General features: G+C 40.4%; 1 protein-coding gene across 17 annotated transcripts in view; it reads right to left on the reverse strand.

Moving 5' to 3' along the window:
- Positions 1–12,648, reverse strand: part of ERCC8 (ERCC excision repair 8, CSA ubiquitin ligase complex subunit) — a 69,748-nt gene that overhangs the window by 50,565 nt on the left and 6,535 nt on the right. For 9 of the 17 annotated variants that reach the window (XR_016220782.1, XM_070056737.2, XM_089313201.1 and 6 more), the window contains exon 3: positions 2,092–2,193. The exons of the other annotated variants lie outside the window; for them this stretch is intronic. Coding sequence is in view for 3 of the 9 variants with exons in the window: in XM_089313201.1 (XP_089169327.1) it covers positions 2,092–2,193 (102 nt within the window). In the remaining 6 variants the exon portion in view is untranslated. The remainder of the gene's footprint in view (positions 1–2,091; positions 2,194–12,648) is intronic. 17 annotated transcript variants of the gene reach the window in all.

Genomic DNA, 12,648 nt, shown 5'->3' on the forward strand with positions numbered 1-12,648 from the left:
CCGGCCGCGGCGGCCATTGGGGGGGTGAACCAAGGGAAAAGGAAGACCTTTCTCTCTGTCTCTCTCTCACTGTCCACTCTGCCTGTCAAAAAAAAAAAAAAAAAAAAAAAAAAAAAAGTAAAAGTTCCAAAGTGTTTGAGGTGATACCTTGTACTGGTTTCCTATAACTATATTGCTTTTATATAATAGTTTTATTCAGGGGCCGATGCTGTGGCACACTAGGTTAATCCTCCGCCTGCAGTGCCAGCATCCTATATGGGTGCTGAGTTCTAGTCCCAGTTGCTCCTCTTCCAGTCCAGCTCTCTGCTGTGGCTTGGGAAGGCAGCAGAGGATGGGCCAAATGCTTGGGCCCCTATGCCTGCATGGGAGACCAGGAGGCGGCACCCAGCTCCTGATTAGTGTAGCTCCGGCCTTTGCGGCCATTTGGGGAGTGAACCAACAGAAGGAAGGCCTTTCTCTCTCTCTCTCTCTCTCTCTCTCTCTCTCACTGTCTGTAACTCTGTCAAATAAATAAACAAAAAATCTTTAAAAAATGTTTTTATTCAACACACTTTTAAAAAGTATTTCATTTAATTCTCAAAGAAACCTTATGAGAATGACAGGGCAAAAATATTGTGATCTCTAAAACAAAATCTGCAGCTCAGGGGCATTCCAAATTCCACAGCCAGAGCCTATAAACAATCATGTCTTCTCACAAACATTCCATGAACTTAAGCATCTATTCTAGTGCTTTCGGAACAGTTTTAATATAGAGTGGTTACTGATGTTAATTTTTATGAAGTTTTTCCCATTAAAATCATCTTGTGGGGTGGGTATCTGGCACAGCAGTTAAGCCACTGCTTGGGATACCTGCATCCAGTATCAGAGTGCCTGGGTTTGAGTCCTGATTCCATTTCTCGCTTTCTTCCTTTTCTTTTTCTTTAAAGATATATTTTACTTATTTGAAAGACAGAGTGACAGAGAGAAAGAGACATAGAGAAAAAGAGATCTTCTATCCATTGGTTCACTCCCCAGATGGCTACAATGGCAGGGGCTGGACCAGGCCAAAGCCAGGAGTTCAGAACTCCACCTGGGTCTCCCAGAAGGTGGCAAGGGCCCAAGTACATGGGTCATCTTCTGCTGTTTTCCCAGGTGCATGAGTAGGAAGATGGATCTGAAGGAATCAAACTGGTGCCTGTATGGGATGCTAGTATTGCAGGTAGTGGCTTAATATTCTGTGCCACAACACTGGCCCCCTGACTCTGTTTCTGACTCCAGTTTCCTATTAATGTGCATCCTGTATGGGCTCAGGTACCTGCCACCCACCCGGATTGAGTTCCCAGCTCCTGGCTTCAGCTTGGCCCAATCCTGGTTACTCTAAGCTTTTGGGAAGTGAACAAGCATCAAATAAAAAATTAAATATACATATATATTTATATATACATATATATATATATTTTGAAAACCAAGCATTTTCTTAGTACTTATTCTGTTATTTCACATACCTAATAGCAGCTCAGAAACAAGTAACAATGAAGAATTGGCTTATAACAAATTACAACAAAGTCATGAAACAGTTTTTTAGAGACTGAAGTAGTTCTTATAAGATTGGTCAGCCAGTTAGGAATAGTCTGAGAAGTCACAGTACACAGGGCTATGTTCTAATGTTAGAGATCGCTGAGTAAGTTGCTGAAACGTGTGTGTGTGTGTGTCTATGGTGAGGGATTGTCAGTACATTTATTATATCTAGCTTGTGATCTTTTTCTTCCATTAACATCAGTTGAAAGTCTAACCTGTGTTAATAATTAGCTGAGAGACTTAGAAATGAATTTTATACAAAGTGGTATTAAAAACTTATTAATGAAATGTGCTATGTAGGTATATAATAGAAAGGAGGTAACCCAATGAGTTTTAGTAAAATTCTTTAGAAAATTGATAATAGTTGTTTTGGGAAACAATTTTCAGTTACTTTGAAAAATGTGTTAAGGGATAGCCATGTAGATTGTCATCAAACTCCTTGAACCATTCACGACTGCTACTTTCGTGTTTTGTATTGGATGCAAAAAGTACTTGATTATTTAAAAACTCATGAATTACATTTTTAATACACACCTGCCAATGGAACACACCGCCTTACAGGTGTAAAAAGGCTGTCTGCTGGAGTTCTCAAGGTCATAAAGCACAATCACACCATCTGATCCACCTGATAACATGCTAATAATAAAACAAAATTCACATTATCATTAGTCCATTTTATGACTGTATTTTTGGAAACTGATCTGCAAACACCCAAATGTATTTAGTTAATCCTCATTAACAGACTTCAATAAACTAAAATTTCTTACCATTTGTACAAGGATGAATATACTAAAATTAATCTGTAATATTTTAAAGTTTACTTTCATGATTCTAAAAAGAAAGGATGGTAGCAATAGGATGGCAAAGATATTCTTTAATTTATCATTAAAATGGCAAAAGATATTACTTTAATATTTAAGAAAGTAAAATATCATAAAATTATTTTAAATGTCCTAATTGTAATTTTGCTAAATGAAAATGGAACCAAACTAACGTAAGGCTTTCAACATCTGTAAAAATGGGGGACACTTTCAACTAAATCACAAAGTTAATGTGCAAAGTTCCTTTCACAGTATCTAGCCATAAATATGGATTAAAGAAATGTTTCTTTCCTTCTATTATGAAAGTATTCATTCAATGCATTTTACTTCAACTGAGCACCTACAATATGTTTGGCACTCTGCTACTACAATTGTGAACAAAACAGGCTTGGTTCTTTTCTTCTAGGATTTTAAAAAATCTATTGTAGGGAAGACAGGTAGTATACATAATTATAAAAACTGTTAGCTATAATTGGAGTCACTATGAAAATAGTCTATTTTTATTCTAGTCTGGGGATTTGGGGAGTTTATCTGATTGTAATATTTAAGCTGGTATTGAAAAAGAGGGCCAGCGCAGCGACTCACTAGGCTAATCCTCTGCCTTGCGGCGCCGGCACACCGGGTTCTAGTCCCGGTCGGGGCGCCGGATTCTGTCCCGGTTGCCCCTCTTCCAGGCCAGCTCTCTGCTGTGGCCAGGGAAGTGCAGTGGAGGATGACCCAAATGCTTGGGCCCTGCACCCCATGGGAGACCAGGAGAAGCACCTGGCTCCTGTCATCGGATCAGCGCGGTGCGCTGGCCGCAGCGTGCCGGCCGCGGCGGCCATTGGAGAATGAACCAGCAGCAAAGGAAGACCTTTCTCTCTGTCTCTCTCTCTCACTGTCCACCACTCTGCCTGTCAAAAAAAAAATAAAAAAATAAAAAGAATCAGTTAGCCAGACAAGTACGAAAGTAACAGGCCACAGGGCTGGTGCTGTGGGGCAGTGGGTTAATGCCTTGGCCTGAAGTGCCAGCATCCCATATGGGCACCAGTTTGTGTCCTGGCTGCTTCACTTCTGATCCAGCTCTCTGCTTTGGCCTGGAAAAGCAGTGGAGGATGGCCCAAGTCCTTGGGCCCCTGCACCCACATGGGAGACCCAGAAGAAGTTCCTGGCTCCTGGCTTTGGATTGGCGCAGCTCCGGCCGTTGCAGCCAATTGGGGAGTGAACCATCGGATGGAAGATCTCTCTCTCTCTCTACCTCTCCTCTCTGTGTAACTCTGACTTTCAAATAAATAAATAAATCTTAAAAAAAAAAAAAGTAACAGATCAGGCTCACTGTAGGAACTGAAGAGGGATGTGCTGTTGGAGCAGTATGAAAAGTAGAGCGGTGAGACGAGGATTAACAGGGGCTAGATCACTCAGTCTTACTTCCTTGAGTTGACAGGCTACGAGAGAAAACAATCTAATTTTTTGGAAATAATTACTTACCTACTCTCAAAATGGCCTATTATTTTGTGGAACCAAAATTACTCAAGAAACTTTGTACAGCAATTTTTTTTTTTTTTTTTTTTGGACAGGCAGAGTGGACAGTGAGAGAGAGAGACACACACAGAGAGAGAAAGGTCTTCCTTTGCCGTTGGTTCACTCTCCAATGGCCGCCGTGGCCAGCGCGCTGTGGCCGGCGCCTCACGCTGATCCGAAGCCAGGAGCCAGGTGCTTATCCTGGTCTCCCATGGGGTGCAGGGCCCAAGCACTTGGGTCATCCTCCACTGCACTTCCCTGGCCACAGCAGAGAGCTGGCCTGGAAGAGGAGCAACGGGGACAGAATCCGGCGCCCCGACCGGGACTAGAACCCGGTGTGCTGGCGCTGCTAGGTGGAGGATTTGCCTATTGAGCCGCGGCGCCGGCACGTACAGCAATTTTTTAAAAAGAAAGCAATATATAAGCATATATACTAAAGCAAAAACCTTAATATAAATAGAACCTAAGTGAAAATAACTTAATTCTTGGAACTTTATGTACTTCAATCCATTTTTTAAAAAGATTTATTTGAAATGCAGAGTAAAAGAGAGAGAGAGAGATAGAATCTTCCACCTGTTGATTCACTCTCCAAATGGTCTAAACAGCTAGGTCGAGGCCAGGCTGAAGCCAGGAGCCAGAAGCTTCTTCCAGGTCTCTGATAGGGTAGCAGGGGCCCAAGCACCAGGGCCATCTTCTGCTGCTTTCCCAGGTCCATTAGCAGGGAGCTGGATTGGAAATGGAGGAGTTGGGACTTGAACTGATGCTCATATGAGATGCTGGCTGGACAGGTGGCAGCTTTGTCCACTATGCCTTAGTGCTGGACCCAATCCATTTCTTATCCATGTCTTTAAAACTATGCTACTTTTATTTTTTTTAACTAATCTGCTTTTCAGTATGCTTTTATTAGTCCCCCCCCCCATATAACTGTCTGAAATTATATTTAGAGTTGTTGCCACCTTTAACTGACTCCCCTGAAATCTGTATTTTAAATTTAGAAACATTAGGTTATGAGGCGGACATTCTATACAATGGAGGATGTTTTTGATTATCGTTTATCTTACTGAAAAAGTGTACATATTTCATATGAAATATTCTCATTTTCTATCATTTTACCTACATTTAGAGTACATTATTTAATTTTAAAAATTTATAGAATATTAGTTACAAGTTTTTTAACTTTATTCCATTATAACATTCTGATTTTCTAATTTATTTCATTATTATATAAGCTTATCCAACTAAAAACAGGAACAACATCAAGACTCTTCACAAAGGTTAAAACAATAGGTTCTCGGGGTTGGCGCTGTGGAGCAGTGGGTTAAAGCCCCAGCCTGCAGCGCCGGCATCCCATATGGGTGCTGGTTCAAGTCCCAGCTGCTCCACTTCCGATCCAGCTCTATGCTACGGCCTGGGAAAGTAGCAGAAGGTGGCCCAAGTCCTTGGGTCCCTGCACCTGTGTGGGAGACCCGGAAGATGCTCTTGGCTCCTGGCTTTGGATCAGCTCAGCTGTGGCCATTGTGGTCATTTGGGTAGTAAAACACCAGATGGAAGAACTCTCTCTTTCTGGCTCTACCTCTCACTGTAACTTTGCCTTTCAAATAAATAAAATAAATCTTTATAAAAAAAATAGGATCTCTTTCAATCACAACTCCTGTCTTCTGAGAACAACTCATTATTAAGCATTTTATACTACTTACTGCCATTCTTTTTCTGGGTGGTTCATAATTCATCACCCAAGAGTGTAACAATGAATACTAGCTTTGCTTTTTAAGTTTTCAAATCTTTAATCTAAAGGCCTCCTCTCCTTTTCTTCCCTTCTTTCCATCCTAATTTTGCTCCCCTCACAATCTGTTGCAGAAACCAAACCATTTGTTTTGCAATTACCAGCCTAGACTTTGATAACTGAATTCATGTGCTGTAATCTAAAATAATTTCTGTCACTGATCTCTTTACTGTGATGAAACAGTGGCAACTAGACCCATACTTAGGTCTACAAGCATATATCAATATATAAACTTCATTGTTTATCATCAGTCCTTAAGTTGCTGTCCTTTGAGTTGTCCTTGTTCTTATTTCACTTTCTAGTAGATTCCTAAAGGAGAGATTATGAGAACAACATGCTCTGAATTCTTGTAAGTTACTGACAATTCGTCTTTTTGTATTTGAAAATCAGTTTGCTGGATATAAAATCCTTGCTTCCTTTAGCATCTTAGATAAGAAACTTCAGGCATAAAATCCAAAGTCAAAGTCTGGTAACTGGGGCCGGCGCCGTTGCTCACTAGGTTAATCCTCTGCCTGTGGTGCTGGCATCCATATGGGGTCAGGTTCTAGTCCCAGCCACCCCTCTTCCAGTCCAGCTCTCTGTTATGGCCCGGGAGGGCAGTGGAGGATGGCCCAAGTACTTGGGCCCCTGCATCCACATGGGAGACCAGGAAGAAGCACCTGGCTCCTGGCTTCGGATTGGCACAGCGCCGGCTATAGCGGCCATCTGGGGAGTGAACCAACAGAAGGAAGACCTTTCTCTCTCTCTCTCTCTGTCTCTGTCTATAACTCTACTTGTAAAATAAATAAATAGAAAAAAAAAAAGTCTGGTAAGAACGTAAGTTTTTCATTTCAGATCTTGTTTAGGAAAGGTGTCTCAAATTGTGGATCTAATACTATTTTGCTCTTGGCTTCTTGCTTTGGAAGTCTTCCACAGGTACTCCTACCATATGCATGCTCGACCTTCTTTTTATACCTCCTAAATCCTATTCTTCCCTTCATTGTTTTTAAATCTTTTTTTTTTTTTTTTTTTTTTTTTTTTTGACAGGCAGAGTGGACAGTGAGAAAGAGAGACAGAGAGAAAGATCTTCCTTTGCCGTTGGTTCACCCTCCAATGGCCGCTGTGGCCGGCGCACTGTGCTGATCCGAAGCCAGGAGTCAGGTGCTTCTCCTGGTCTCCCATGGGGTGCAGGACCCAAGCACTTGGGCCATCCTCCACTGCACTCCCGGGCCACAGCAGAGAGCTGGCCTGGAAGAGGAGCAACCGGGACAGAATCCGGTGCCCCGACTGGGACTAGAACCCGGTGTGCCCGCGCCGCAAGGCGGAGGATTAGCCTATTGAGCCACGGCGCTGACCCATTTTTTTTTTTAATCTTTAAAATTTTCCTTTTAAAAAAAAAAAAAGGTTTTTTATTTATTTATTTGCAAGTCAGAGCTACACAGAGAGAGGACAAACAGAAAGCGAGAGTGAGAGAGAGAAAGGGGGTCTTCCATCCAATGGTACACTCCCCAACTGGCCACAATGGCTGGAGCTGTGCCGAACCAAAGCCAGGAGCCCGGAGACTCCTCCGGTCTCCCACGTGGGTGCAGGGGCCCAAGGACTTGGGCCATCCTCCACTGCTTTCCCAGGCCATAGCAGAGAGACAGATCAGAGGTGGAGCAGCCGTGACATGAACCGGTGCCCATATGGGATGCCAGCACTGCAGACTGCGGCCTCATCCACTATGCCACAGCACTGGCCCCAATTTTCCTCCTTTCTACCTACTGTTTCTAAGCTACTACCTCTTATATGTATTTGCGTGTGTTCCTTATGCCCTAGACTTTTTAAACTTTATTTTTGGCAACATATATGGCAACATATATTTTACATTATAGTTAAAAGCCTAATGCTCCAGAAAATAAGAGCTCAACATGTGTTGCTCTCTGTCTTTTGGATACAGGGGTGAGGTGGTATCTCACAGTGGTTTTGATTTGCATTTCTGTAAGGGTTAGTGATATTGAGCATTTTTAAAAGTATTTGTTGGCCATTTGCATTTCGTATTTTGAAAAGTGTCTTTTTAGATCCTTAGCCCATCTGTTAACCACATTGATTGTTTTTTAGTTGCTGATATATTCTAGATATTAATCCTTTGTCTTATGAGTAACTTGCAAATGCTTTCTCCCGTGCTGTCAGATTTCTTCACAGTACTGACTCTTTTACTGTACAGAAGCTTCTGAGTTTGATACAGTCTCATTTTGTTGCCTTTGTTTTCAAGATCTTATCCAAGAAGTTATCAGCTACATCAATGTCTTGAAGTGTTTCCCCTACATTTTCTTCCAGTAATTTCATAGTCCCAGGTCTTAAATTTAAGCCCTTGATCCATCTTAAGTTGATTTTTGTACACACAGAGAGAAGTAGGGACCTAATTTCCTTACTCTGCGTCTATCTGTCCAGCTTGGCGAGCATTATTCATTGAAGAGACCATCCTTTCCCCAGTGTATGGATTGTGTGCTTTTGCCAAAAATCAGTTGGTTTCACATAAATGGATTAATTTCTGGGCTCTCTATTCTGTTCCACTGATCAATGTGTCAGTTTTTATGCAAGTACCATGCTGTTTTAATTATGATTGCTTTTTTAGTATGCTTAAAATCAAGTAGTGTGATGCCTCCAGTTTTATCTGTTTTCTCAGAATCACTTCGGCTATTCTGGGTCTTTTGTGAGTATATATGAATATTAGGACTGGTTTTTCTAATTCTGTAGAGAATGTCACTGGTATTTTGATAGGGGTTGCACGGAATCAGTAGATTGCTTTAGATACTATAAACATTTTTTTTTTTTTTGGACAGGCAGAGTGGACAGTGAGAGAGAGAGACAGAGAGAAAGGTTTTCCTTTGCCGTTGGTTCACCCTCCAATGGCCGCCGCTGCTGGCACGCTGCGGCTGGCGCACCGCGCTGATCCAAAGCCAGGAGACAGGTGCTTATCCTGGTCTCCCATGGGGTGCAGGGCCCAAGCACTTGGGCCATCCTCCACTGCACTTCCCTGGCCACAGCAGAGAGCTGGCCTGGAAGAGGAGCAACCGGGACAGAATCCGGCGCCCCGACCGGGACTAGAACCCGGTGTGCCAGCGCCGCAAGGCGGAGGATTAGCCTAGTGAGCCGCGGCGCCGGCCTTAGATACTATAAACATTCATTTTAACAACATTAATTCCTCCCATACACAAGTTTTTCATTTTTTTGTAACCATGATGACTTTTTTCATCTATGTTTTACAATTTTCATGGTAGATAACTTTTACTTCTTAAATTTATTCCTAAATATTTGGTTTTTTTGCATGTGTAGCTATTGTAAATGGGATTTCTTTCAGTGAGTTATTCATTAACCTATAAAAAATCTGTTTTGCAACTCTATGCCCTACACTTTATTTATAAAATATTTTAAAATGCTTCCCTTAAGTTTGATCATCTTATTTCTGAGTTTTTCTCGTTACAATTTATATAATTCTTTTATATAGTTTCTTTTTAAATGACTTTGCCTAGTTTTGCAACATTTTTAGAGTTCTTATCTGCTTTATGGATATATGTTTTTGGCATAACTTCATTGCTAAGGTGGCATTTTTTCCTTTTTTTTTTCCTAAGATTTATTTATTTATTTATTTCAACGAGTTACAGAGAGAGAAGCAGAGAGACCTTTCATTTGCTGGTTCACTCTCTCGGGATGGGACAGTATGAAGCCAGGAGCCAAGAGTTTCTTCTGAGTCTCTCATGTGAGTGTCGGGGCCCAGATACTTGGACCATCTTCTGCTGCTTTTCCTCAGGCCATTAGCAGGGAGCTGGATCAGCAGTGGAGTGGCTGGTACATGAGCTGGCACCCATAGAGGACACTGCTGTCAGGGATGGCAGCTACACCACAATGCTAACCACTACTTTTTATTCTTTGTTTTGTGTTAATTTTGTGTTGGTTTTGATCTTATTCCCATTCTTTCAGTCATTTTTATGTAAAATTAATTTTCCTAAACTTCTAGGATATGGGGTTGGTTTGGTATGGTGTTCACATCTTTGAATTCTTTAGAATATTCCCTTCTCTTTTTTAAAAAAATTTTTTTTTGTAAGAAGCTCAAAATATGGCAAATTACTATCAGATTTCCTTGCTTTCCTCACCTCCTAAATTTTCATCTGGGTCATTGTTTCCCTTTGTTTCTATTATCCCTGTACTGTTCCACCTGGGCTCTGTTCCATGAAGTGTCTCCTAAGTGTAGAGTACTGCCCTGATAGGAAGCTGTGACTGGCTACCTCTTTGGAGATTATAAGACCCAGACTGCTTCAGCTCCTGGCCCTACTGTGGACTCCTTGAACTTACCTGCAACTGAAGTATGCCATGCTCACCCAGTGTGAGCTGCTCTAGTCAAACTGGCTTGCTAAGCCTTCAAATAGTTTGTTAATTATTTTGTACTTACCAGGTGTACTAAATGCCTCATTGTCTTGTCACTACCTCCCCTGTAATAAATACTAATATCACACAGATCTTGTAGCTACCCATTGCTTGTTCTCATCCATATTTTGTGGTTTTTGGGGATACTTCATGACCTGGCGATGTTATGTACTTTAGTTGTTTCTTTAAGATTTTTTTAAAAATTTTATTTATTTGAGAGGTAAGAGTTACAGAGAGAGAGAGGAAGACAGAGAGAAAGGGCTTTCATGTGCTTGCTCACTCCCCAAATGGCCACAATGGCCAGATCTGAGCCAATCCGATGCCAGGAGCCAGGAGCTTCTTCCAGGTAGCCCATGCATGTGCAGGGGCCCATGTGCTTGAGCCATCTTTTACTGCTTTCCCAGGCCATAGCAGAGATCTGGATGGGAAGAGGAGTACCAGGGGCATGAACTGGTGCCCACATGGGATGCAGCGCCACAGGTGGAGGCTTAACCTACTAGGCCACAACGCCGGTCCCTATATACTGGTTTTTGATTTTGCCATCTTTAGTTTTTTATTTATTTCAAAGAGGAATGTGAGCAATTTTAACTATATTGTCATTGTCATCATTCTGGAGTGGCCCCCAAACTGAAGTTTTTGGCAATTCATCACTGAATATAAGAAAAGATTTTCAACAAAATATAATTAAACATAGAACAATAGTTTGTAATGTTCTTCTCTCTGACAAAAAAAACCTATGTGGAAAATGAACACATCTTCTTCACTGAGAAAATCTTGCCACAAAAACAATCTTAGCTCCTTTAACTGTGTGCATAGTGATATAGTAGATTTACATTCTTGCACAGGCTCCTTACCTTGTTGTAAATCACTGACCAACAGTTCATGAACTAGCAGCATGTACTGATCTATAGACAGGTTTTAAGAAAAATTCAATATAATTTGCAGGGCAATTAGCTTAACTTAAAACTGGTTTTTCAAAGGCTCAAAGAATTCTAAAATTTGATTCATTGGAGGGTGTTTGGCGCAGTGATCAAGATGCTGCTTGGGATACCTACACTTATTATCAGAGTGCCTAGGTTCTAGTGTCAGCCCCGCTTCCTACTAAAAAACACCTGGGTAGGCAGCAGGTGATGGCTCAAGGATGTTGAGTTACTGTCACCTACATGGGAAACCTAGACTGGGCTCTGGGCTCCTGGTTTCAGACTGGTTTAGGCCTGGCTGTTGTCGACATTTGAGGAGTGAACCCACAGATGGAAGATCTGTCTCTCTGCCTTTAAACTAAAAATAAACATAATTTTAAAAAATCTGATTGATTACAGGCAACAAAGATAGCAAATAATATCACTGTTACTTTAAAAAAAATTCAACATTAGCTTTACTACAAAAATTTTGTGGTTCTACCATTCTAACTATAGAGAAATTTTAACTACAACTTTTATTTTGATCGACAAAATGTTTGGACACAGTTGTAGGTTGCATGTGAACCACAACAAATTGCTAAAACATTTCTGCTTGAATATTAACTTTGTGAAATACTGTGTTTTTGTAAGCCATGACACTGTAGGTGTATTATTAGTATAAAACAACTGCTTTTTAACTGAATTTAATGGCATTTACAATAATGTAGTTGTCTGGCCTTTGTTAGAATGGCTACCAAAAGCTTTCCTTTGATTCCATGAATTGGATAAAAAAAAAAAAAATCAAACGCTTATTTAAATTACTTTCTATTCAAATATTTGATGACACTGATATTTAACCAAGAGGTTAATATTCTGCTAACAAAATGGACACATTAAAATATATGGCTTTATGTATTTATAAAGATAAAGAAAACTTGGTATTAAAGATGAATTAATTCAGAAGAAAAAAATTCAAGCTTCACAGAGAGATATGTAATATACCTCCTTCAATTAAACCTGTCAAAATGTAATTTTTGGATAGCTTTCTTAAAATAACTCCCAACTTGAGAAACAAATATTTCTTTACCAGCCTTGCATATTCTACTTTCTGTTCTGGTTTCAATGATATTGCCAGAGTACTCTTGGTAGACAGTAAAGAGTAACAAGTATTTTGAAAAAAAAAAAAAATATATATATATATATTCAATACATCAATTTTCTTAAGAAAAATAATATCATTACTTAATTTTTTTTTATCAAATATAAGCTTTCTTTTTTATATCTCTCTTTGCTAACCAAAAGGATTTAGTGCAAACTATAGGACACAGCCAACAATGAATTAAAGCTGTAGATTTTTACCATGCAACAAAGGGGAAAACTGTACCGGGGTTTTTAGACTTTCTTTATATGCTCTATACAGTCTCCTCAGCCTGAATTTCTCAAACTTACTTAATACACATATAATCTCTAATTCCCAATGACCCTGCCAATTGGTAGCCTGCTGGCTTTATATACTTCACACATCATGCAACCGGTCACTACCTCAAATGGCTGGCTGGAGTGGCTCCAGTACTCGAGGCCAAAAGAAACCAGCTTTCCCTTGGTGCTTACATCTTCATATATATTTAGCGTGAATGTCAGTCTTTGAATAAGAAGTGCTATGTTAAGCATGGAAAATCAGGCACAAAAAAAATCATAACTG

The sequence above is a fragment of the Oryctolagus cuniculus genome, chromosome 14 (genome assembly GCF_051225735.1).
Source record: "Oryctolagus cuniculus isolate XC-2025 breed Fujian yellow rabbit chromosome 14, ASM5122573v1, whole genome shotgun sequence".
In the NCBI taxonomy this organism is placed as follows: Eukaryota; Metazoa; Chordata; class Mammalia; order Lagomorpha; family Leporidae; genus Oryctolagus; species Oryctolagus cuniculus.